General features: G+C 38.7%; 3 protein-coding genes across 10 annotated transcripts; all 3 read right to left on the bottom strand.

Moving 5' to 3' along the window:
• Window positions 1-220: 220 nt before the first annotated feature.
• On the bottom strand, window positions 221-5,919 carry LOC112286481 (putative protein phosphatase 2C 15). 4 transcript variants are annotated; one of them, XM_073536212.2, is made up of 9 exons: window positions 5,219-5,919; window positions 3,446-3,825; window positions 2,859-3,030; window positions 2,549-2,699; window positions 2,293-2,356; window positions 1,990-2,097; window positions 1,691-1,819; window positions 1,214-1,440; window positions 221-1,040 (listed from the first exon to the last, which is right to left on the bottom strand). In XM_073536212.2, exons 2-9 carry the CDS (start codon window positions 3,710-3,712, stop codon window positions 818-820), a joined length of 1,341 nt encoding a protein of 446 aa, XP_073392313.1. In that variant the 5' UTR covers window positions 3,713-3,825; window positions 5,219-5,919; the 3' UTR covers window positions 221-817. The 4 variants fall into 4 exon arrangements, with proteins under 4 accessions (XP_073392313.1, XP_024384160.1, XP_024384161.1 ...); XM_024528392.2 differs by having other exon boundaries at window positions 5,042-5,885; XM_024528393.3 differs by having other exon boundaries at window positions 5,038-5,701.
• A 3,623-nt stretch (window positions 5,920-9,542) lies between these two features.
• LOC149988353 (uncharacterized) lies at window positions 9,543-12,334 on the bottom strand. 4 transcript variants are annotated; one of them, XM_090253060.1, is made up of 4 exons: window positions 12,086-12,334; window positions 11,276-11,431; window positions 9,937-10,028; window positions 9,543-9,778 (listed from the first exon to the last, which is right to left on the bottom strand). In XM_090253060.1, exons 1-3 carry the CDS (start codon window positions 12,263-12,265, stop codon window positions 9,972-9,974), a joined length of 393 nt encoding a protein of 130 aa, XP_090109186.1. In that variant the 5' UTR covers window positions 12,266-12,334; the 3' UTR covers window positions 9,543-9,778; window positions 9,937-9,971. The 4 variants fall into 4 exon arrangements, with proteins under 4 accessions (XP_090109186.1, XP_090109188.1, XP_090109185.1 ...); XM_090253062.1 differs by having other exon boundaries at window positions 9,543-9,751; XM_090253059.1 differs by having other exon boundaries at window positions 9,543-10,028.
• Window positions 12,335-16,470: 4,136 nt separating this feature from the next.
• LOC112287034 (uncharacterized) lies at window positions 16,471-20,096 on the bottom strand. 2 transcript variants are annotated; one of them, XM_024529634.3, is made up of 5 exons: window positions 19,713-20,096; window positions 18,378-19,373; window positions 18,168-18,215; window positions 17,648-18,017; window positions 16,471-16,849 (listed from the first exon to the last, which is right to left on the bottom strand). In XM_024529634.3, the coding sequence occupies exons 1-5, from the start codon at window positions 19,971-19,973 to the stop codon at window positions 16,806-16,808; spliced, it is 1,719 nt and encodes a 572-aa protein (XP_024385402.1). In that variant the 5' UTR covers window positions 19,974-20,096; the 3' UTR covers window positions 16,471-16,805. The 2 variants fall into 2 exon arrangements, with proteins under 2 accessions (XP_024385402.1, XP_024385401.1); XM_024529633.3 differs by having other exon boundaries at window positions 16,471-16,699.
• Between the last annotated feature and the right edge of the window lie 1,768 nt (window positions 20,097-21,864).

Below are 21,864 nucleotides of genomic sequence, written 5' to 3'. Positions count from 1 at the left end.
TAGCGCCATTGATGACCAGTTAGTTGCTGAACCCCAACAAAAACAACTGCTTATGTAAAAATGGGCATACGTTGAAGTTGCTGCTCGTTGAATCTTCCCGTTAAATTTTGCTGATTAGAGTACTCAGGAAATAAAAAAGTATCGCAACCTATCTACCGCCAGAGTAACTCATACCGTTGTTAACACCCAAAAGGGAAGCATTCCACACGGAGACCACAGATGGAAGTCGGGACCCTCGAAATAATAAGGGTCTTAAGAATGTTCTGTACACGAAGTGGCCAAAAATGGAAGGGAACAAACTGAGTTTACTCTAGAGCACCCACTAACACAATCTGGTTGCCCTGCCAAAATTCAATTTTTCCGCTCTAACCCATCTGACTAGCAGGTCAAGCCCGCGCAAGAGTTTCTAAGTTAAAATTTCAAAATAAAATCTTGTCAACATGGACAAACCAACAACTCAAGTCATTTATTCAAGAATAGAACAGCTATTGTGGATGAGCTTTGGCGCCGTAACTCTAGCCTACAATTGAATCACGTGCTGTATGTATGCTTACAATTTTCAGGCTTTGAACTTGCCTACTTGTGACGCACCCAAAACCAATCGGCCTTTGCTACCAGTATTTGCAACAGTTACTTTCTAGCATCAAATTAAACTTGATGCACAACACTTACTGCACCATTCATTCCAGCAGTGTTGCCAAGACGATTAAAAACCTGATGAGGCTTAATTCAGGTAGAAAGGAATGAGACCATGCAGAAAGGCCACCTCCAGACCTTCCAAACGTGCAAGCAACGGTCCAGTCCAAGAGTTTCCAACTTACTTAGAAGCTCCTCCTCGTGTCGACGGTTGTTTGCCTTCCATGGCCTCCTGTTTCCATTTACATGAACGACATAGAAAAGGACCATCCAGAGGCCTGGATTTACTTGCAAAGAAAGCCCCAGCGTGCACTGAAATTCCATCATTTGCCTCTATGTCACATTGACAAATTGCACAAAGGAACATGCCATTCCCTCCATTGACAGAGGCTCCAGGTCCCAACCTGGGCAGATTCCACAAAATGTTTTTTCAGTTGAAAACCCTCGGTGATTGTTCGTCATATTAGGCCTAGAATTTCCCTCAACAGAAAAATTGCTCATACCAGCACTTCAAAACAAAACAAAGCGGGTGAAGGATATATTCCTCACAAACGCCAATATAAGGTTCTTGACTAACCTCTCCGACAACATTGCAGACCCTTCTTCAAACAACTCTTCCATAACTGGTATTTCATCATACGCAGGCTGAGATGGTGGAGGTTGCTTTTGTTTCCAATGAAACATCCTGTATATGGTACTCTTTTTCTTGATAACAGGAGGTGGAGGTTCAACATAAGTGGGTGGTAACAAGTCAACCACTATGCAGGTAGTATCATCCCTTAGGCCTCGAGTTCGTAGTGTCTCCTGAACATTGGAAAGACGGGCACAATCTTCAGCACATACAAACTTGCTCTCAACGTGGACAAAAAGAATATGTGCAAGGTATATGCACCAAGCAGCACTTCTCACTGCAATCTTTAAACTCCATACAGCTTTTCCCAGTTCAACATTTCAACCACTACAAATTACCACCGCAAGACAATTGATGTGCGTGTACTACATGGTGAGAAACTCAAGCAGGGTAATCGGCTTGACTAGATTGCTTGATCCCAACCTTGATGATATGTTTGGCAGCAACCTCTGGTTGTAGCAAACCCCGGCAACACTTTGCGGCCTTTTCTGAAGTCAAAGCATCCCATACTCCATCCGACGCAATAATGAGCCTGCCTCCATTAGTTGATAGCTGCAAGCGTAAATTGGGTTAATGAAGGGCCTTCCAAAGAGAAAAATGCAGCAATGAGAAGCATATTAATATGTACTAGAAGCTTCAATCTAAACTTACAACTACTGCATTGCTCGTATTCTAAAACATTGCACTAATCTAGACTGAGGTTAGGGCTAGCACATTCTCACCTTTATCTGCTTTACATGAGGAACAGGGACTATAAATTCCCCTACGTCCATGTCTCCAATCGATCTTGATAGACATAATCCACCTGGCCAAACCCTCAACGGCCCAATCTGCAACAAAAAAAATCATGTATACAAATGAGATGAAAACGAGAGAAGACCTAAGCTATATGCGCACAATACAAGATAAGCCATTCATACACGATCTATAAGGTGAAAGAGCCAGCAGATAGAAGGATTTGAAGACAGGGTAATAATTGATCCCATATAAACTCGAATATATTAATCTTGAAGTTCTCCTTGTACCTCAGCACCGCCAACAATGCTAAGCCTGCCAACTTCCCCACCAGCTGCTCTAACACGTTCCCTCCTGTGAAGGAAATGCCCAAGGTTCAACAAAATTAATGATCCATAAAATAACACCCACGTCCATAGTCAACTTTCAGATCATATTTGCTGTCAAACAGGGCAATCATATGGATGTAGATTCGCAATGAACAAAAAGAATGGCAAGTTGAGCGAATACAAAGTTTATCAAATATAAAGTATGAGAAGTTCCTACTCTTCCTCATTGTCGTCTAGTCTGTGGTCAACAGTAAGGTCTGTCACAACGCCTTGTGAGTCTAGGACACAACGTGAGTCTCCAACACAAGCTACAGTGATGGTCCAACCATCTATCACTACAAAAGTAACAGTTGTTCCTGACGTTTGCTCTGATAACACATCAACACAGATGCACATTAATACTCTATTTCTGCGGTTCAAGGAGAAATTCAATCACAGTACAAGGCAACACTGAATAAATAAAAAAGACCACGGAACAAATGTAGTACAAAAGATGATGAAATGCAAGGTTATTACATTCGAAATACCTTTAGCTTGGAACTCTTTATCAGTTTTCACGAACCCCGCAACCAGTGCTCGCGGCAGAGCTGCTAACCAGTCGTCACGCTTAAGACCAGGGCTCAGTGCACTCATCACGTCATTCAAAAGATTTTCTTTGGTGTAAATTGCAGCTGCTGATCCATTATGGCCATCAAAGATCTAATCCAAGCCACACCAAACTTAGTGATCGAGATCAACTCAAACCCACTAGAAGAAAACTTACAAACCTGACCCTATAGTGATATCTTTTGCTCTTTGGGATTTGAACTATCATTGGAAACATTTCCACTGGGTCGCGAGGGAAAATGACTGCGAATCGAAGTTTTAAGAGATGTTTAGATACCATGGGAAAGAAATGTGTGGGGTAATCAACACACCTACTAAATCTGATTAGATCTAGAGAAAAAAATCTGCAATATCTCTAATGCACGTCTATTGAGTACCAATCATACGTATTTCCGTGTACTCACTCTCCAGAACAACGAGACACACCTAGCAGACCCTGGAATCCACTACACCAAGAGCAAGGATGCAAGATCCACTTGAAACGGGCGTACAATGTCCAAAAACATACCCCAAAAACTGCGAACGTCGAAGAACCGTCTCCAGGTATTCTTTGACAGTCCGTCTTCACCAGCGCAAAATCCTCCCCTTTCCTTGGCTGTAACGCCAGTCCACACCGCAGTAAGGGGTTTTCAACAATCTCGTTTTTTAACTCATAGGCTAGTAGAGACGCCAACGGAACCATCGGTGGATTTCTAGGTGGGGTTCTACTGCGATTAGGAAGGCTGGGAAAAAACCCATTGTGTCGACTGGGCTTTCCATTCTCTTTGGAACCCATAATGCTCAAACGTCGACTGTCTTCAGCTGTGTAACTGTAAGGCCATGCTCAGAAAGAACGAGATAACCTCAGAAGGCATTGATATACTCGATTGCTCCTTGAAAAAGGCGAATCTGCACGCGCAAATGGAACATTAGGATAAGCCACATCTGCCGCGGGAGGAGGACAAGGGAAACATTCCCCAAGATAATTCAACCAATTTCTTGCTGAATACTACTTCCCAGCAGCACATTGAATCAATTTCTGAAAATAACTCACTTGCATTACTGATGGAGATTCATCAGAATAAATGGTAGAACCCAGACCGCAACAGAGGTATACACTTGGCTTCACATACTATACTAGGTTTTGAAATGCATTTACACCGGTCTTAAACAAACTAGCGATCGCCAGTTGAGACAAGACTAAAATGTCATCGTCTTCAACAGACTTTTCCTTCAGGTACTTCCTTTTTTTCAAGGTTCAAAGAGTGTTTCAGGGAAGAAGTATGGACATAGAATCCCATGATAGTGTCTTATGTAGTCAAAGCTTCGCGATTGATATTCCTGGTTGATCAATTCACATTGCCGATCACGAGCTTCAAGAAACTACTGATCTGTCATTGCTAGATGATTTCAGCACTGCTACATAATGAATATAGACTCTACAAATACCCCAGCCAAAGTAGATGGTTTGCAGAGTTAAGTATGTTTCCTCAAGACTCTTTAACACGCTGTTGCCAAACATATAAAACGACGCAGTTCTACTTCATAAGCTCTCCTTCGATAATACGACCTACACATCCCAAGGATTATTATTCGCCTAGACTGAGCATCCCACAGGAAAGTCTACTAGTTGTTTATTGCTTGCGATTCAGACATCACCGAGCTGCTTTAAAACTGAATGCAAACTATCTGTGACAGATCTGAAGATTGGAAGCAGAGACCAGGCCTGAAAAGCTGCCAGCGTACAAGCTGTTCAAAACCCACTAACTTCTCCTGACACTACCAACGAAACCCACTTTAAGCGACTTAGATGATGAGTTCACTACAGGTGACACACTAGTACTGTCATTACCTACGACTGAGGCCATAATCCCCCAAGTACAAAATAAAGGTAAACAAAACCTGTACATTAAACATAAGTTTAAAACTGTCCCATCAACATTGCTTACGAGACCACCCACCTTAGACCCGATCCCAAGACACTCATCCCAACTATACACCGGCACCCCCAGGGACTCCACAGTCCGATAATGAGCATATTCAGTCGATCATACCCAATGCACCCAAGAATAACCCCGGAAATCACCTCCGACTCTCAATCCTGCTCACTCTCAAACCTACCTACCTGGAAAGACATGATCTCAGATACAGAAACGCGCCTCCTGTCTCTCTCGGTTCGACCACAGCACCAAGCCCGCCACATTGGGATTCCTATCCCCGCCACTCAGCCTCTGCCTTCTCATCCCCCACAGGACAAAAAAAAAACACACAGAGAAGAAAAAATAATAAAACGCATTAATACCCCAAATGCAGATACGACCCCACGCCAACCCGGCGGCCGCACAGACCCTACTCTCGGCGGTACTCCCCAGCCACTAAACATCCAGCATGCTCATCCCTTGTCACCTGAGATCTTGATCGAAGTGACTCCCTACCCAACGGCCTCTGTCGCAATGTACCCCCTCCACGGCAATGCCGTTTCCTACGCCTTCACTTGAACACCACTAAAGCTTCTCTCTCCCTCCCCTGGATACCAACAAACTACACAACAACCAACCCCAAGCTCAAGTCCTTCCCTTCCTTCCTTCTCTGCCCCACTCTGTCCACCTGCGTCCCTCACTCCTCTTCTCTCCCTGCTCACGCGGTGCCAGTGAGGACCGCCTTCAGGATGACAGCGACGAAAGCGATGACAGTGTGGTGGAAAAACACGCATGGGAGGACCGTGTGGCGAAGCTGGCACGAGACGATGGCAGTGATTGCATCCAGTTGGAAATGGTGGCGCAGCGAACACAGTGGGGCTAGTAGAGGAGCATTGGGCACTGAAAGTAGCACGGAAAGAGGGAAAAACAGAAAGAAAGAGAGAGAGAGAGAGAGAGAGAGCACAGCCCAGCCCAGCCCAACCCAGCCCAGCGCAGCAGAGTAGAAACAGAGCCCAGTGTCGTAGAGCAGTGCATGGCAAGGCAAGGAAGAGTGCGTGAGTGACCCGAGCGAGGGTGCTGCTGCTGCTGCTTGTTGCGAACGGGACGGCACGGGACTGGACTGGCCGGGACGGGAGGGGAGGGGTGGGGGTGGTGCTGGGGGGTGCTGGGCTGGCGTGGACCCTTGGCCGATGCCTCTCTCTCCGTCCCCTCCCCTCCCTTCGTTGTGGCAGTGGTTGTGTAGTTACCCGCACTTACTTACTTTCCAAGCAGCAGCAGCATCACCAGCAGCAGGCTGCGGCGCCCGCTCTCCCTCCCTCCCCCAGGTCCCTTGGCCTCCGGAACGGGTGCGGCACCCCCTCCCCCTCCCATCCCCAGCCCGGGAACCAACGCAGGGGAGCGTGGGGGAGCGTGTTCTAGGGGTGTGGGGTCATGGGGAACATTCATACCTTCATTCATCAGTAAATAAATTCATCCATCGGGGGGAGAGGGGGGTTGGCTGGTTCGGATATGAAAGAAGGTGCGAGGGAGGGGGAGGTAGGGGATGGATGTGATCCCCTCATCCCTCACTCTTCTCATTCATTCATTCCTCATTCCTCATTCATTCATTCCTCATTCCTCATTCATTCCTCATTCCTCATTCATCATTCCTTCCTTCCTTTCCTCATTCCTTCCAGAAACATCCTCTGCTCTTCTCTCCCTTTCAGAAAGTATCTGGATTCAAAAGGCACGGCAACATCACCCCATCGCCGAAAAAATTAAAAAGTTTCAAGCCTTCTAGATGCTTCGTTTCCGCTTCTGCTACACCACTGCTTCGTGTGTGCTTGCTTGCTTGTCTTCATTTTATATATTTATGCAAATATGGGATTGTTCAATTTTTTAACTTAACCTTCAAGCAGGTCCTCGTGTTTGCAATAAAATCAAATAATGAAAATTTTTTTGTGTGATGGATGAGAAGAGTAAAATGATTGTCTAAAACAGTGAAAAAGAAATTGAAAATAAGATTATTTCAAAAATTGAAATTGATATAAAATAATCGTTTTATATCAGGTTCATCTTGAGATATATTTTGAGTGTGTAAAAAACGTAACTTGCCGATGAGAGTATTTTAAAAAATACTTACTTTGTCGAATGAAAATGGTTTGTTACAAACATTAATACCCCATAGATATTTTAGCAATAATATGGTATAAAGTCTAAAAATAGTTTTGTTATAAGAATTTTATAAAAATCTATATGTAAAGTTGCTAAAATATTAATCTTTTAGTAATAATATGTCTATATGTTAATACCACCTTGGCATTTTATTAAGGTTGTTTAAGCCATAATGTCCATATTTTACATACTTAAAGTTGTTTGTAATCTATAATAATACTTAGTTATGTGAAAATTTAAACAAAATAAAAAAAGATATTTAAAAAGAAAATCTCAACTGTGAAATAGCTGCATTACTCTTAATTTTTTAATATGTAATATGAATTTTTTTTTTCTTATCTAAATTTTATAACAAATAAATTTATAAAAATTTACACTTCAATTTTATATACTAAGAAGTTATTATTGTTAAATGTTATGGTATATGTTCCCACTAAAAGATAATAAACCTTGATCTCAAATATAAATTTTTAGATATGTAATTTCTTTGGATCAATAGTGCTATGTTAATAAACAATTTCTATCATAAGTAATGATATTTTGCAGCTTTAAGAATTATTTTAAAAACTTCAATATTATAATCATAATATTTAATTTAAAATTTTAGATTTTTTACTTCTCTACTATTGAAAAATTAAAAAAATCTTACTAATTAACTATAAAAAATCTCTCTATTTTATCAAGATTTAAATTAATATTAATAGTTTAATTTCTATTGTCATCAAATTTATATATTGATCAAAATATTTTTACTTATATGTCTTGTAGCATATCTTATGGTTGGTATCTTAATAAAAAAAATTACATAAAAGATTATACATATATATACAAATTCTATCCAAAATATTATTTTAGAATAATAATATATAATTTTCATACAATGTTTTTAAAACCACAAAAAAATACAATCATAGTAAGATATTTATCTAAATTAAAATATCAGCCAAAAGAGACATAAATTGTCAAGAAGCTCCAAAGGAAACTTGTCCATTTTGATTTCAAGAAAACAAAGTCATTACACAATAGTGCAATTGTTAAATAATATTAAAATATCAAAACATACTATAAACTAAAATTAAATAGACTAAAAATTTATAAAAAAATATTTAATTAATAAAAAGGAAATAATTTATTTTCTTACAAACTATGTAGAAGAATAATAAAGAGATTAAATGTAAAGCAATAATTAAAGTTTAATGAAAATTGAAGGAACTCTAATTTAATCAACTTGATTTTTTTAATAGTCTATTTTCTAATAAAAATATTACCTTGGAAATTTTGTCATCTTTTTCTTTTTTGGATAATTAAATATTAGATCAATGATTAGTCCTATCTAACACCATCTAGAATAATAACATCAAATGTAAATGTAATATAACAATTTTTTTAATATATTCTAAGTATCTTTATAGCAAACTTAGAAGCACTTTTAATCCAACAATACCATCAAATCTAATTCACAAGACTCAAAACAAAGACAACTCCAAACCGCTGAAGACATCAATACAAAAATACAATACAAAAATATAATGTGCCATCTAGAAATAATGATTTGTTGAGAACTTCTCAAATCTTTAATTAATTTAGACACAATGGAATTTTGCCTCAAATCATTTGATAACCAAAGAATTAGAACATTTAAACATTATTCCAACTTGAACAACATGATAAATTCCAAACTATGGTGAAATAAACAAAAATAATAATAATAAAAATAAAAACACTCTTTCATGTAAAAGAAATAATGACCAAGACAGTCCATACTTACAAAAGCATCTTGCTTTTAAACAAAACAAATTGATAATAATCATAATAATAATAATATAAGAGGGTATTAAATGACACATGCCCAACTTTTGAAGCCACCAATTTACAACATAAACTCATCCATGTAGATACCAGAACCTAAATAATGAAGCATTTGAACACCATCAATCAAACCATTTAGTAGTAGTTCCTGTGGTGTGGAGTTTGCATCATCTCACAGAATGAGCGTAGCTCAGGTGGTATCTAACACACTACATCCCTCTCTTATGAGCAACCAGGAACAAGCCAGAGTCCTTATAAAAGCGACGATTCAGAGCATCAGGTCGGAGCTATGCCGGCGATTTCAAGGCAAAGCGTGGCTATGCAGACAAGCTCTGAGACTCTTTTGAGTAGTTTTTATAGATGTCACACAAGATGGTTGTGTAACCCACATGCGAGACCAACGTTCAGGAGTTCACTGACACCAGGAATTCATGTCGAAATATCAGGAGCGTGAAGTTACCTCGTCTACAAGTCGGTATCATTGTGGTCACTGGAAAATCTGGCTCTCTCCCTCGCGGTCGCCGACATGTGGGGATGGTTTGCACCCTCTGGATGCGACCACTTTCTCCTGCGGTGCTCAAGGATGTAATTTGATTGTCGATAGAGCATGAGAATGTCAAGTGAAAGTAGGTGACGCAGGTACATGCAACGGACAAACTTGGACTTGCTCTTTCTTGAGATGAAATAGACAAATTGAGAATTTCTTCGAGCCGTGTAGATGTGACCTGTTATCAGTCAAAACTATGCAACTGGAACAGAAATATTTTACAGAGAACTGGTGTTTTTACAGTTTTTACAGTTTTGTACATCTATAACAATCCCAAACTAATAAGGCTTTACCATGATGGAGCTTAAGGGTGGTGGTATGCACCCTGAGATTGATAACTAGTGAGGGGTAAGTTCATAGGTCATCGGCAAAGAGTGAACCATCCTTGCTATGCTTCTCCTGAATCCTGCGGCAGCATCAGTCTTGTGACGCTCTGTGAAGATATATGCAAGAACATACTTAAATGTTCTCTGGCCTGGGTTTAACTAAACTGCCACATCGTAGTTGCTTGAAACGGTTGGGTGTATTGAACCTCGTCAGGCAGGCTTCGAGAATTGTTACGTGGTATACATTACAGTAAGCTCTTTTTACCTGATTAAATTCACACCCAACGATCGTCTCTACTGCTAACCATGGTCTCCCTGTCGTTGGCACGAGGACCTTGCCTCGACTCTGCAGAATACCTGACCAAACCAGGACTACAAAAGTGAGGAACGCTAAGCCAGATCTAAAGGAGCATCGAAATAGTATATCTAATGCACAGTGATATCTTTTGTTTTGATGTTATTCTCAGTTTTCAGAAACGGACCAAGCTCAAATCAAGAAAGACGATGGAAGCTGATCTATGAAAAAATAGCGATTACTTAGTGCCGATCAGAATCCGACAGAACTATACGAATCCAAACAGTGCTACTTTCAAACCTGTCAGGCTAATAGGAAGCATTTCGTCCCAATCACGTTGATCTAATTCACTCAAACGTTCAAGATCTTCTCAGAAGCAATCAAATTTTTAGAGATCATGTTTTCCCATAAGTCCCAAATTGAACTTCACTTCAGCTGAGTGTCCAACTGCCAACGAAACTAACTTCGTACTGTCAAATCCTGTCTAAGGTTACCATACTTGATATTACTCGGATGTAAAAGTTTGTGCATAAATGTGCACTCTCCTCGCTTCCAGCTACAAAGCTGTGCCCCTTGCTCAATTCGGTATCTTTAATTAAAATAGAAGGTTTAAAATAAACATCTAGAGGGTGAGGACAAGGACAGAGGACAGTTCTAGGGACACGCAGCGATGTGTGGTGCCCTCAAGGGCAGCACACAACTATTCTTGTTAGAACCCAATCTTAAATTCAAGAGAAAATGCTCGGAACATCCCCTTAACTGTTCAATGAACATGTGATCATTGGTGGCGAGTTTTAATGCAGAGAAAGAGTTACACAACTCCCACATTTGATTCATGGGACCCAGCCGTGTTCCACAGCAATAATCCCAATTAAAGGTCCTTCGGGGCATGCAGCTATACCAAAAGCTGGCCAAAGAGGCGAATCACGATTTAGAGCAGCATCACGCTTGCCTATTCGCATCAGCTCTAGCTCAGTAACAAAATACTTCCAGAATTTTTCCAGCAGACGAATCAATGAAAAGCACATTGAATAAGATGGGCAATATTGCAGCCAACACTGTTATATAGTACTTCCCATTTCCGAGATCATGTCAGTACAGTGAACGACCACGCAAAATTCCTCGATGGTAGCGATTTTATCAACAATATTCTTGAAGATCTCACTAGGTTCTTCTGTCCAAAATAGACAAGTTTTCTAGATTCTGAACAATTATTCCACTTCCATGAAATCTTCTCAAGCTGTCATCCTCCACAACTTGGTCTTCCATGTACTTCAATGACCATACATTAAACACCTTGTGAGATTACCTTCGTTTGTGGCCATCGTGGGCTGTCCAATTGAGGGTGACAATGAGATTCTTTCTCTTGTTGTATAGAGTATATTTCAGAAGTTCTCGAACGTGATCTCAGGTGCTCAAGTAGAAGTCCTACACATTCACTGAACTGGCTTAAATCGATAACTCTCTGCATCCAATTCAAACGAAAAATCAACATTCTTGCCCTGTCCATAATTAAGCTCATTGAGGTGCATTCGAGATGGACCCAAGAGATGCCAGACACAAGGAAATGATAAACCAGTGTTGGCACTGGTATGAGCTGCAACGTAAAACCGAGGAAAGATCTGTGAAGCTAGATCGGTGCCCTTGGTCCTGAGTAGCATTGGCCATCGACATTGTCAATCATTTCAAACCAATGAAGAGGACAGTGCCAGGGTTCTCAGGTGGAAGACCAACTACCAGAAACTTGCCTTAACGTAGGAGCCGCATGGCAAGCCACGCACAAGGTTTGCCAGCTAACCTAACCTGCACCGAAACGAGTCTTCGCAGAGGCTCTCATGCAGTTCACCAAATGCATACCCGAATCAATCTTGCTTCAGAAGTCCAAGTGAACGTGGTCCCCACAAATAAGCATTTCTCCATATCCGCCTACACTACCATCGTCTGCTCAATCTCATTGAAGAAACTTATCCCTGAGCCCCCAAGACCCCTCCATGTCTCCCCTCTGCACTCGAATCTGAACAGTGATGCGATGTTGTTCTCCGAAAACGAAAACCACATCAATACAAAAAAAAAAAAAAAAAAAAAAAAAAAAACCCTAACAACAACAACAACAACAAACCTCACAAACTGTTGTGCATGACTTGCCACACCATGTCAATGTAACCCATGTTGTAATTGTCCCATTGCTTGCTAATTCTTCCGTTTCCGTTGCCTCTGTCGCCCTCTGTGCATGGTCAACTCTTCTGCCATGAACCGATTGTGTGGGCTCCCGCTTCACCTGCTTCAACAAAAGCATCATTCTTGCGATGTCGATTGAAGCTGGCAACGCATCACAGACCACAAGTGCCTCTGAAATTCTTACTCATGTGATGTTGAATGAGTTGTACCATTGGTTGTGGTATTTGGATGTAAGAAGGGTTGTTGTGGGTTGAATTGTGGAGTGTGTTACAACAATTAGTTTTTGGAAGTTATGGATGGAAGGAAACGAATAATAAAGCACAATAAAAAAAGATTTATTCATGTATGTATGTATGTATGTATGTATGTGTACTTTTTTCAATAAAATGAAAGGTGACAGGTAGGAGCACTGTAACAATTTCGGATCATTGGTTCACAATTACGTTATTTATAGATAATTTATTTTAGTTAGAAGATTTTATATTTGACATGCTAATAGTATTGTCATACTCATTCAAAGAAAATCATGCATATATGCTTAATTATGAATATTAAGTAAGAAATGTGAGAATCACAAACTAATGGAACATAAAGAAATAAATTTGGAAGAATAAATTAACATTAGCTTTTAGTAAATTGAACCATCTAACAAAACCATCATTACACTCCCCATCTTTTTTCCCTTGTTCCCATTCTTTACGCCTATTCTTAGTTCTCGGCCCCTCTTGTCCTCCTTATCTTTGTTCCCAATGCCAATTCCTTGTCCCTATTCTTAGCCCTTGTCCCCAATAAGTAAGTTGACTTCATGAGAGATTTTGTCACCAGCAAGTTTTCTTTTGAAGAATTAACTTGGCTTCAACCAAAGGCTTAAAGGTATTACATAATGTCTTGTAGGGCAATCCAAAAAAAAACTAGACTTAATTCCATTGCATAGTCTCAAAGTCTTAATTGAATCCAAGCCTCATTCAAGTTTTGAAATTGTACTAGCCATTAATTTGGAGCAACTTAGTTAACTAATTTTTTGTCATGATTTAGTATGTGAACAACTTGCAACACTTCTGCATGTAATGACTCCATGTCTATATTTATTCCAATGATCCCATTTTATTTAAAGTATTTTGTAATGATTCTATGTCTATATTTACTTCCATTCATTTAAATATTTGAAGCATTTAAAATGAAGCATTGTTCCATTGTAAACCAAATGCACAATTGCACCAAGTTGTAAATTTAATTTACTAAATCCTTCTTTCTTGAGTATAGAAAAAAATTCTATAATATTAATGTGTATGAAATTGCTAATGTTCAAGAAAACCAATCCAAGGCCCCATGCATAGAGTCTAAAAATAATAATAATAATAATAATAATAATAATTTTATTTTTCAATCTTTTCTTTAATCTAAAAAGATGTTTGCCATCCAAATCTCTTTTTTTATTATACTTATATCTAAGTTCTTGAAAAAACCAATATACAATCTTCTCAAATTGATTGTTGAAAAAAAACTTCAATAAGAATAATGAAAAGAATGAGATGAACCTCCAAAAACCCACTACACAATCATCTACTTCCACAAAGCATCAACATTGTTGCTTTTATTTTCTTCTTCTCCATAACTATTTCTATTGCCTATTGCTTCTTCAACATCTTTTTTTAAAGACAAATTACCTTCACTACATTCAATACCAAGGTTAAGAATTTTCTTGTTGTTGCTGCTAGCTCAACTCCATTGACTCTAAATGCAGGCATGGAAGTACAAGAACTTGAGTTCAAATCCAAAACAAAAAGAATAAAAATCATAATTGAGGATTGCAACAAGTGGAGCAAGAAGTAGGAGAAATCCACCTACTAAATAGAGACAATAGCATAGGACCATGAGTTGTTGCAACATAGGAGAACTTAAAATGTAATGTAAAGCATAATAGATTTGAGCAAACAATGCATATGAATGAATAAGATCTAATGTCATATGTAGGAAGAATGAGGTTGAAACATGGATGAGGAAGAGGGAAGAAAGAAAAGGAAGACGGAACTTGGAAATGGAGGCGAGAGGGATGTAATGATGGTTTTGTTAGGTAGATCAATTTAGTAAAAGCTAAGGTCAATTTGACTTTCTTCTAAATTTATTATATAAAACTACATTTTTTAAAATTATAAATTTTGGTTACAATTGATTATAATAGTAATAACTTGAAGTAGTATAAAAAATTTGAAATAAAAATAATATTCTATTTTTAATATATAACTCTATTATTAAATATTTTTGAATTTACAAAATCATTAAATTGATCCACACGTATACTAAATTGACTCACCCATCATCATACATCTACACATAAATTCTTGAGCTCACCTTTTCATTAGTTTTGGATCTAGCAATGGAGAACTTTTTAGTAATGGTTAAGATGGGTGGATAAATTTAGTAAATATTTGGATCAATGTAACAATTTCTTAAATTTATAATATTATATCAATAGCATTCCTTTGAATATTTTAAAATTAATTAATTTTTTTTGTTGTAAATGTCTTATATGACTAAATTTATAATAATACGTAATATTGTATTATATAAATAGATGATATCATAATAACAATAATAATAGCAATGTACATTATAGACATCTATTATCTTTGATTTTATTAGAATGAAATTTTAAAATAAAAATAATAAAAAAAAGCATTTTTAAGAATTATTTATGATGTTGTAAATTTTAATTATTACAACTGTATTTGTTTTCTCTTTTATAAGCCGAAATTTTAAATAAATATTGAAGAATGTATCAAAGTGATAAAAAAACTAAATGCAGAATTACTAATATCTTTAAAAAAAAATCATCTAGTGTAAAAAATATATAGGTCAAAAATGCTAAAAATTCTATATTGTACTAAATATGCATTGTCTTTTTTTTTTGTTATCATAAATAATTTATAAATTTATAGTATAATACATGCTTTAACATGTAACCATAGAAATTAAGTGGTTTGATTTTAATTGTTTTAAAACCATTTAAATATTTACAAATGTATAGCAAATATTTTTATGTATGTATTCAATTAAAATTAAAATTTTCTATTGATTGTTACTAGAGATAGTTGTCAAGAAGTTATTTATACATAACTAAATTTCATACTTAAAATTTAAAAATACTATAAAATTTCCATGAATATTTAAATATTTTTTTACATACACAACATCAACTTTAATTCTCAAAATAAAAAGTTATAAACATTTCTTTTACATATGTACAGATGCATATACACACACATATATGCATTTATTTTTTACATTTTTCATTTTAGATAAGTTAAATGATGGAGTGTTTTTACATTATAAATTCTTTTGCAATTCTACCAAATCAGCAAAGATTACAAGTTTTAAGATTGTAATATTTTGTTTTAAGTCAAGGCCCTGAAGGATGAGATTTGAATTTTTAACTTCACATCATACAAAGTGAACTTAAAAGAAAAATGAAATTTAGTTTAAAATATGTTTGTAGAAATGGTATATTAAAAATAAATGAAATGGTATCAATTCATATTAAACACAAGTTTTTGTGCATAACTACACAGTAAGATTAAATTTTCATTAACTGTCCATATTAAATCCCATATTTCATATTCAAATAGAGTTATAAAATTCTAAATCATACCAATTTAACCTGTAGTATAAATATAGAATACGTAATAGACATAGGATTGCAACTAAGTTTTGCTTTACAATGAATGATACACTATTATGATAAATAAATGTTTTCCTTTTCTTGCTCCAATTACACTCAACTCTTTCATAGCTGAAGGACAACACATCACTTTGTGTAAAAAATAGTGGACTTCACCAGAAAAAAATGAATAATAAACAAGTTCCTCAAAAAATCTAAGTGGCCCAATTCCTTTTCAGAAATACTGTGCCTCCAATGCCCCTTTGGTATTTCAGAATGTTCCAAAAACCAAAAAATCCAGAGGCAACCTCTGCACAAGCTGCACAAGAAATGTCTGCTCCCAACACTAACCACTTCAAAAAATAAAAACAATATCCAAAAAAATCTTTAATTTTTAAAAAATCAGTCATTCTTAATAAGTAACGGTGTCCTTTATGTATGATTCGCCTGGATTGAGGCATATTTGGAACATAATTCTGTGGTCCAATCCTCCTTCGCTGCCCACTAATTGACAGATTTACTACACTGTTGGCTATTTACATTTTGAGCTTTGAAGTGGGTTCTTAAAGAAGTTGACCCCAGTCATCCAATATTTACAAAAGAGATCTGCTTTAATTGCCCCAACCCTAGAAAATGCTCAGATCTCTTTCCATCCACCAGAGAGCATGTACAAAACAATAAAAAATAAATTAATTAAAAAAAACATACCACACAGAGTGTAGGGAGCTTCAGAGCTGAGCTGCCTAAAGGCTTTTCGACCATCTTCAGTTCACTTTTGACATGGCCATCAGTAGTCTAGTCAGCCTATTCTGTTCACTAACCTTCATGTTAAGATAGAAAGTTGGCACTCAGGTGTAGTCGAACCTTCATGAGCCCTGTGATCATCAGCATTGTCACCTGTGAACACAAACCCCATCTCTGCAACTTTTAAGTACAGTATAGAATCCATGTAATGAATTTTTTCTCTATTATTTTTTTATATCCTTTCGTAATAGGAGCAGTGTCATTGAAGTGGATACGATAGGCAGTCCTTGGATTCATCAACACCTGTGGTTGGAAACCGAAGAGAAACATCAATGCTATGAAAACTACGTCAAATGCAGCAGTACCCAGTGACAACAGGCATAATGAGTTAGTTCAGAATTGAGAGAACTTAAAACCTGTGCCAGTACACGCACAAGAGCTATGATTATCAAGCAGGATAGTTATCACTTCAATATAGCTACTGAAAAAAAAAAAAACTAGTAAAAATCATAAAACAAACAAAAAGAAGAAAAGAATAAAATTACAAAATTACAAAATAAAAACCAGCTGAAGACACTGTTTCGTAAGCGCAAATATGATGGCATTGGTGCAAGAAACTAGATATAGAATTAACACACGAAATGTGGGCTGAGGCGCATGAGCGTGAAATAGGTGATAAGCCCAAAAAACACATCCCCCCCCCCCTCCCTCCCTCCCTCCCTCCCTTCCCTTGCCGGAAGCTAACGTGACCTAAATCTATTCAAGAGCCCAATTTTCTAGGCATGGTCGAGATTCATTAACTACAAAGCAACAGGTTTCTCCTGCTGCTGCTAGCAAAACCCACTATCAAGCAAATCCCCGCTGATAGCTTTCCCAATAAGTAGTGCAAAAAACACAGAAGCCACAAAGATCACAATACAAGATGCTTGGTTTGAATGCCCTTCGTTTTGTCACAGAAAGACGCAAAGCTGGGGACGAAGATGCAAATGAGCGGGATATTATGCCGATGTTGCAGTGCCAGGACAAAAACTCTTGTACAGCACGAGGCACAAAAAGACTCCCATAAATTTGTTTTAATGCACTATTTCTTCGAGTGGCTACCTTCGTTGCGCACCAGGTGCTTCTTCGACTTGGTGCCATTGGAAGTGGCCTCTGTGTGACCACCAGCCAATGCAATGTTGCGAAGCCCTTCTTGCACTGCATCACAGTCTCCAACCCTCGCGTCATCGACCGAACGAGACACTGAACTCAACCACGGATGCTGCAGGCATCGACCAGCGGTGGGCCGCTTCTCGGGAACAAAATCCAGCAACGGCACTAAGAATTCAGCGAGCTCCTGCGCCTCTTGTTCCGAAAAATCGTACTTTTCTATTAACACGTTGTCCAAGGGCCAGTACCGTAACCTTCGAATGTGCCGCAGGTCTCCGTGCCGGTTAAAATAGTCGCGAGAATACTTTCCTGATAGGGCGATCTGCAAAACCAGTTGCTTCGTGTCAGACAGGAAGAGGATTGGATAGTGCAACGAATCCGCTGTTCACCAAAATCAATACTGCAGGAGCGACGCTTATGCAGATTAGCGACAAAAGAAAGGAGTGTCCGGAAGTGAAGAAGATAAACGAACCTTGCGAGGCATGCGACCCAACAATTCCATCATTAGCGCTAAATGATCCTGCACACATGGGTGTGCGCTCACGATTCAGAGAAAGCCTGATGCCGACTCCGAGATTGCATTGTATGGAACAGAGAAACTCTACAGCTCATACTCTCAGAAAATCCCTGCTTCGACGGAGCTACACATTCCTATCCAAAGAGATTGTAACCAAAGACCCACCTCATCCCTGCCGAAGTCATCTCCACTACGGGGATCGAAAAGGACATCTCCAGTGGCCAGCTCAAAAATAATACACGCAAATGACCACATATCAGCTGGAGTCGAATACTTCGAACCCAGAAGAACTTCTGGACATCGGTACTGCCGTGTTTGAATGTCGGCGGTAAATTGCTTATAAGTCCAGCAAGCATTCCCTAGATCCACTATTTTACATCGCAATTCCATCTTACTTAAGTCCTCCGTGAGAGGCAAGCTCCGGCCTCGTTTAGGAGCACTCGCACACAAAGGACGGTCTCCTTTGACATCGTGCTCCTCGTCACAGGCATCAACGCTTTCCTCCTTTGAACCACGCAGCCTCTCTGTAGCATTTATAATCTCTGCAGGTTCACAGGCGACCTTTTCTGATTCCTCCTTTCCGAACTTCGACACGCGAGGGTCTGGATCACAGTTTTCTCTTTCCCTATCATTGCCATTGCCACCCGCTTTCTTTGCCTTTCTTTTTGCTTTTTTCTTCTGATTCTTAGAAAGATTCGGAGAGAGCGGCTTATCAAATCCCGAAAGCGTCTGCGATTTCTCACCTGGACCTGGAATCTCCAACGGCACGTGGTCGGAATTGCGAGGGTCCTTGGAGCGATCCAAAGGAAACAGAAGCAGAATATTTTCAGGTTTCAAGTCAGTGTGAATGATGGAGAGCTGACGGTGCAGGTAATCAAGCCCCACCAAAGTCTCCTTTGCAATTTGCTTCACCATCTGAAGTGGTATACCCCTGTAATTGTAAGCCTTAATGAGCGTAAGAAGATTATCCCCTAAATATTCAAAAACCATGCACACATGCGTTCCATTCTGTCCTGTATGCTTAAAGTGGTCCAACAGTTTCACAACGCCCTTGCGGTCCTCGACATCGCCGTCTGCAATTTGCTTCAAAATCGTAATCTCATCGAGAGCCGCTTCGGTGTAATGCTGCGCACTTTTCTGCACCTTCAATGCCACATATTTCTGCACTCCACAAGAACACCCGCTCATCAGATCATTCTCCAATCGCACCAACACCCACATACCCACAGAAACATCCCTCTAATTGAAACCAATCATCCATTTCAAACCCAAGACGTCTCTTGCATCCTATTCCGCGTCTGGCACGTCTTCCTCGCACACCACCCTCATGACTCTCCAAGCCCTAAAAACCATCCAGACTACAGAACTGCTACCTCACAAACATACAAATAGAAGAGGGAAAAGAAAAGAAAAGAAAAGAAAAAAAGAAGAAGAAGAAAAAATAAAACCGTCGACATCACCGCAATCAACTGACGCATTCGACCACACGACGATGCGAACCTTATCAAGCGTGTCCCAAGCGAGCCAAACGGTCGAGAAGTGCCCCCATCCAAGCTTCCGGTACACCACGTAACGGCCATTGTGAAACCAGTCCCCAATGCGGATGGCGTGGTAACCCCCGCGCCTGTACTCGTCGCTGCCCTCGTCCTCCGATTCCGACACATCGCTACTCTCCCTACTATCCCAACTCTGCACACTACCCTTGCGGACTTTCTTCGACTCCCCTCCTCCCTCCTTCCGCTCGCCGTCCTTCCCAGCCATCTCCGTTCCCTGCCCCAATCCTCTACTGGACGCACTTGGCACGGAGACTACCCACGAACAGGAACCACAAAAACACACACACACACAAAAAAAAAAAAAAAAAAAAAAAAAAAAAAAAAAACACGCGCACACACACACTTTCTACGCTGCCACCGCAAGGGGAGCGTCACACACGCACAAAACTACAGAAACTACCAACGAGCCGAGCGTAACGCGAGTGCGTGCAGGCAGCCGTAGGGCGTAACTATGGAGCCTGGAGGGAATCCCGTGACCGGCATCACTGGCGAATCATAGTGTCGCAGCAGCAGCAGGTAGTGTTAGTGAATGGGAGCGAGTGATGGTAGTGGTGATGAGAGAGAATGAGAGAGAGAGAGAGAGAGAGAGAGAGAGAGAGTGTGTGTGTGTGTGTGTGCGTGCGTGCGTGCGTGCGTGTTATGCCTCGATGAGTGCGCAGGCACGAAATTGCTGATCGCGTTGCGTTGCGTAGCGCTGCGAAGATGGGAGCAGGGCAAGGCACCCCACCACGAGGCAGCAGCAGCCACCGAGCGAGAGAGAGGGAGAGTGGGGGCGTGGCGCGGCGCTGGTTGCGCGGATCCGCTGGACCCTAAACCTGTCGTGCCCCTTTAAACCGGGGGATGATAGTTCTATAATGAGGAGGGGAGGGGGGCAGTCATGGGGTCCCCTCCCTCTATGCCCGTCTTTCCTTCCCATTTGCTTTCCTCTACGGGCCCATTTCATCTCATTTTTGGTTGTGGCGAGGCTAATCTGGTCTTGTCTTCTTAGCACCCCTTCCAAGCTTTCTCTTCTTATTCACCTTGCCCTCTTCCGTTGTGCTTTGTCATTTATGTATCACTCTCCATCCACCACTCATCTCTCTCTCACATTATACCACTTATATATATATATATATATATATATATTATAATCATTTCTTCCTATGTTTGCTTACATGATATTGTCTACTTTCAAGAATTAGAAAGACATTTCAATGTAGTTTTGTCATTTGGATTACTTCCCATAGTTGACTTGGCACTAAATTAGTCTTTTTTGGATGTGATGTATTTTGCTTTGAAACAAGGCTAAGTATTATCTTTTATTATAAATATTTTGTAAGTGGACTTAGTCAACACACAATAATTCAAAATTTATAGAATACTTTGTTCTAAATTTCTTTAAAAATTCAATAATAACAAAATTCTTATAGATAGTTTTTAATTATTATTTTTTTATAAAGATGTAATAAAAAAGTAAAAAAAAAGATTATTTATTATAATTTTGACAACATATTTTTTTTAATAATGATAAAAAAAAATCCTCAAATAATAATAAATACTTGTAATATACATGATTTTATAATGTATTGATTTTATTTGAACACATGTGTTTAAAATAAATTATATAATAATACATAATAATGATTATAAATCAATTGATCAATGTAAAATAAAACCATTTTACTAAAAAATTTCATATAATAAAGATAGAAAATTATTAAATTGATCCAAGTATTTATTAAATTAATGCAAGCATTTATTAAATTAATCCACCTATCATTATTGGTTGTGGATCTAATTATTTGTTCATTGGTTTTTGATCAATATAAATTTGATAATACAGATTCTTTTTTTAATGATAGTTGGAATGAATAAGACATTTATTAAATACTTAGATCAATTTAATAATTCTTTAAAGACATTTATTTATGAATATATGTACAAATTTGATTTTAATAGACATATGATTTTTAAAAAAACTAGAAAGCTTGTAGTATTTTGATGTTAATGTTTAAAATTTTTTAAAAATAATAATCAAAGAAATGCATGTGTCATGGATATACTATACAAGAAACTAAAAAAGAAGTTGAATGGAAGAGTTTTAATAAGAAATCTAA

Source organism: Physcomitrium patens, chromosome 9 (genome assembly GCF_059467195.1).
Source record: "Physcomitrium patens ecotype Gransden chromosome 9, ASM5946719v1, whole genome shotgun sequence".
NCBI lineage: Eukaryota > Viridiplantae > Streptophyta > Bryopsida > Funariales > Funariaceae > Physcomitrium > Physcomitrium patens.
This window is presented reverse-complemented; position numbering and strand designations above follow the sequence as displayed.

Excerpts from the sequence above, each read along its gene's own strand:
- LOC112286481 (XM_073536212.2), bottom strand. The coding sequence starts at position 3,712 with ATGGGTTCCAAAGAGAATGGAAAGCCCAGTCGACACAATGGGTTTTTT. Across the intron at positions 2,700-2,858 it reads TAAAGAGTTCCAAGCTAAAG|AGCAAACGTCAGGAACAACT; the intron begins GTATTTCGAATG and ends ATGTGTTATCAG. Across the intron at positions 1,441-1,690 it reads CTGCCAAACATATCATCAAG|GAGACACTACGAACTCGAGG; the intron begins GTTGGGATCAAG and ends TCCAATGTTCAG.
- LOC149988353 (XM_090253059.1), bottom strand. The coding sequence starts at position 12,265 with ATGATGCTTTTGTTGAAGCAGGTGAAGCGGGAGCCCACACAATCGGTT. Across the intron at positions 11,432-12,085 it reads CATGCACAACAGTTTGTGAG|AGAGTTATCGATTTAAGCCA; the intron begins GTTTGTTGTTGT and ends AATTGGATGCAG. Across the intron at positions 10,029-11,275 it reads CACGATGGCCACAAACGAAG|GTATTCTGCAGAGTCGAGGC; the intron begins GTAATCTCACAA and ends TGGTTTGGTCAG.
- LOC112287034 (XM_024529633.3), bottom strand. The coding sequence starts at position 19,973 with ATGGCTGGGAAGGACGGCGAGCGGAAGGAGGGAGGAGGGGAGTCGAAG. Across the intron at positions 18,018-18,167 it reads TGGGTCGCATGCCTCGCAAG|ATCGCCCTATCAGGAAAGTA; the intron begins GTTCGTTTATCT and ends CTGGTTTTGCAG. Across the intron at positions 16,700-17,647 it reads GCACCTGGTGCGCAACGAAG|GTGACAATGCTGATGATCAC; the intron begins GTAGCCACTCGA and ends TTGTGTTCACAG.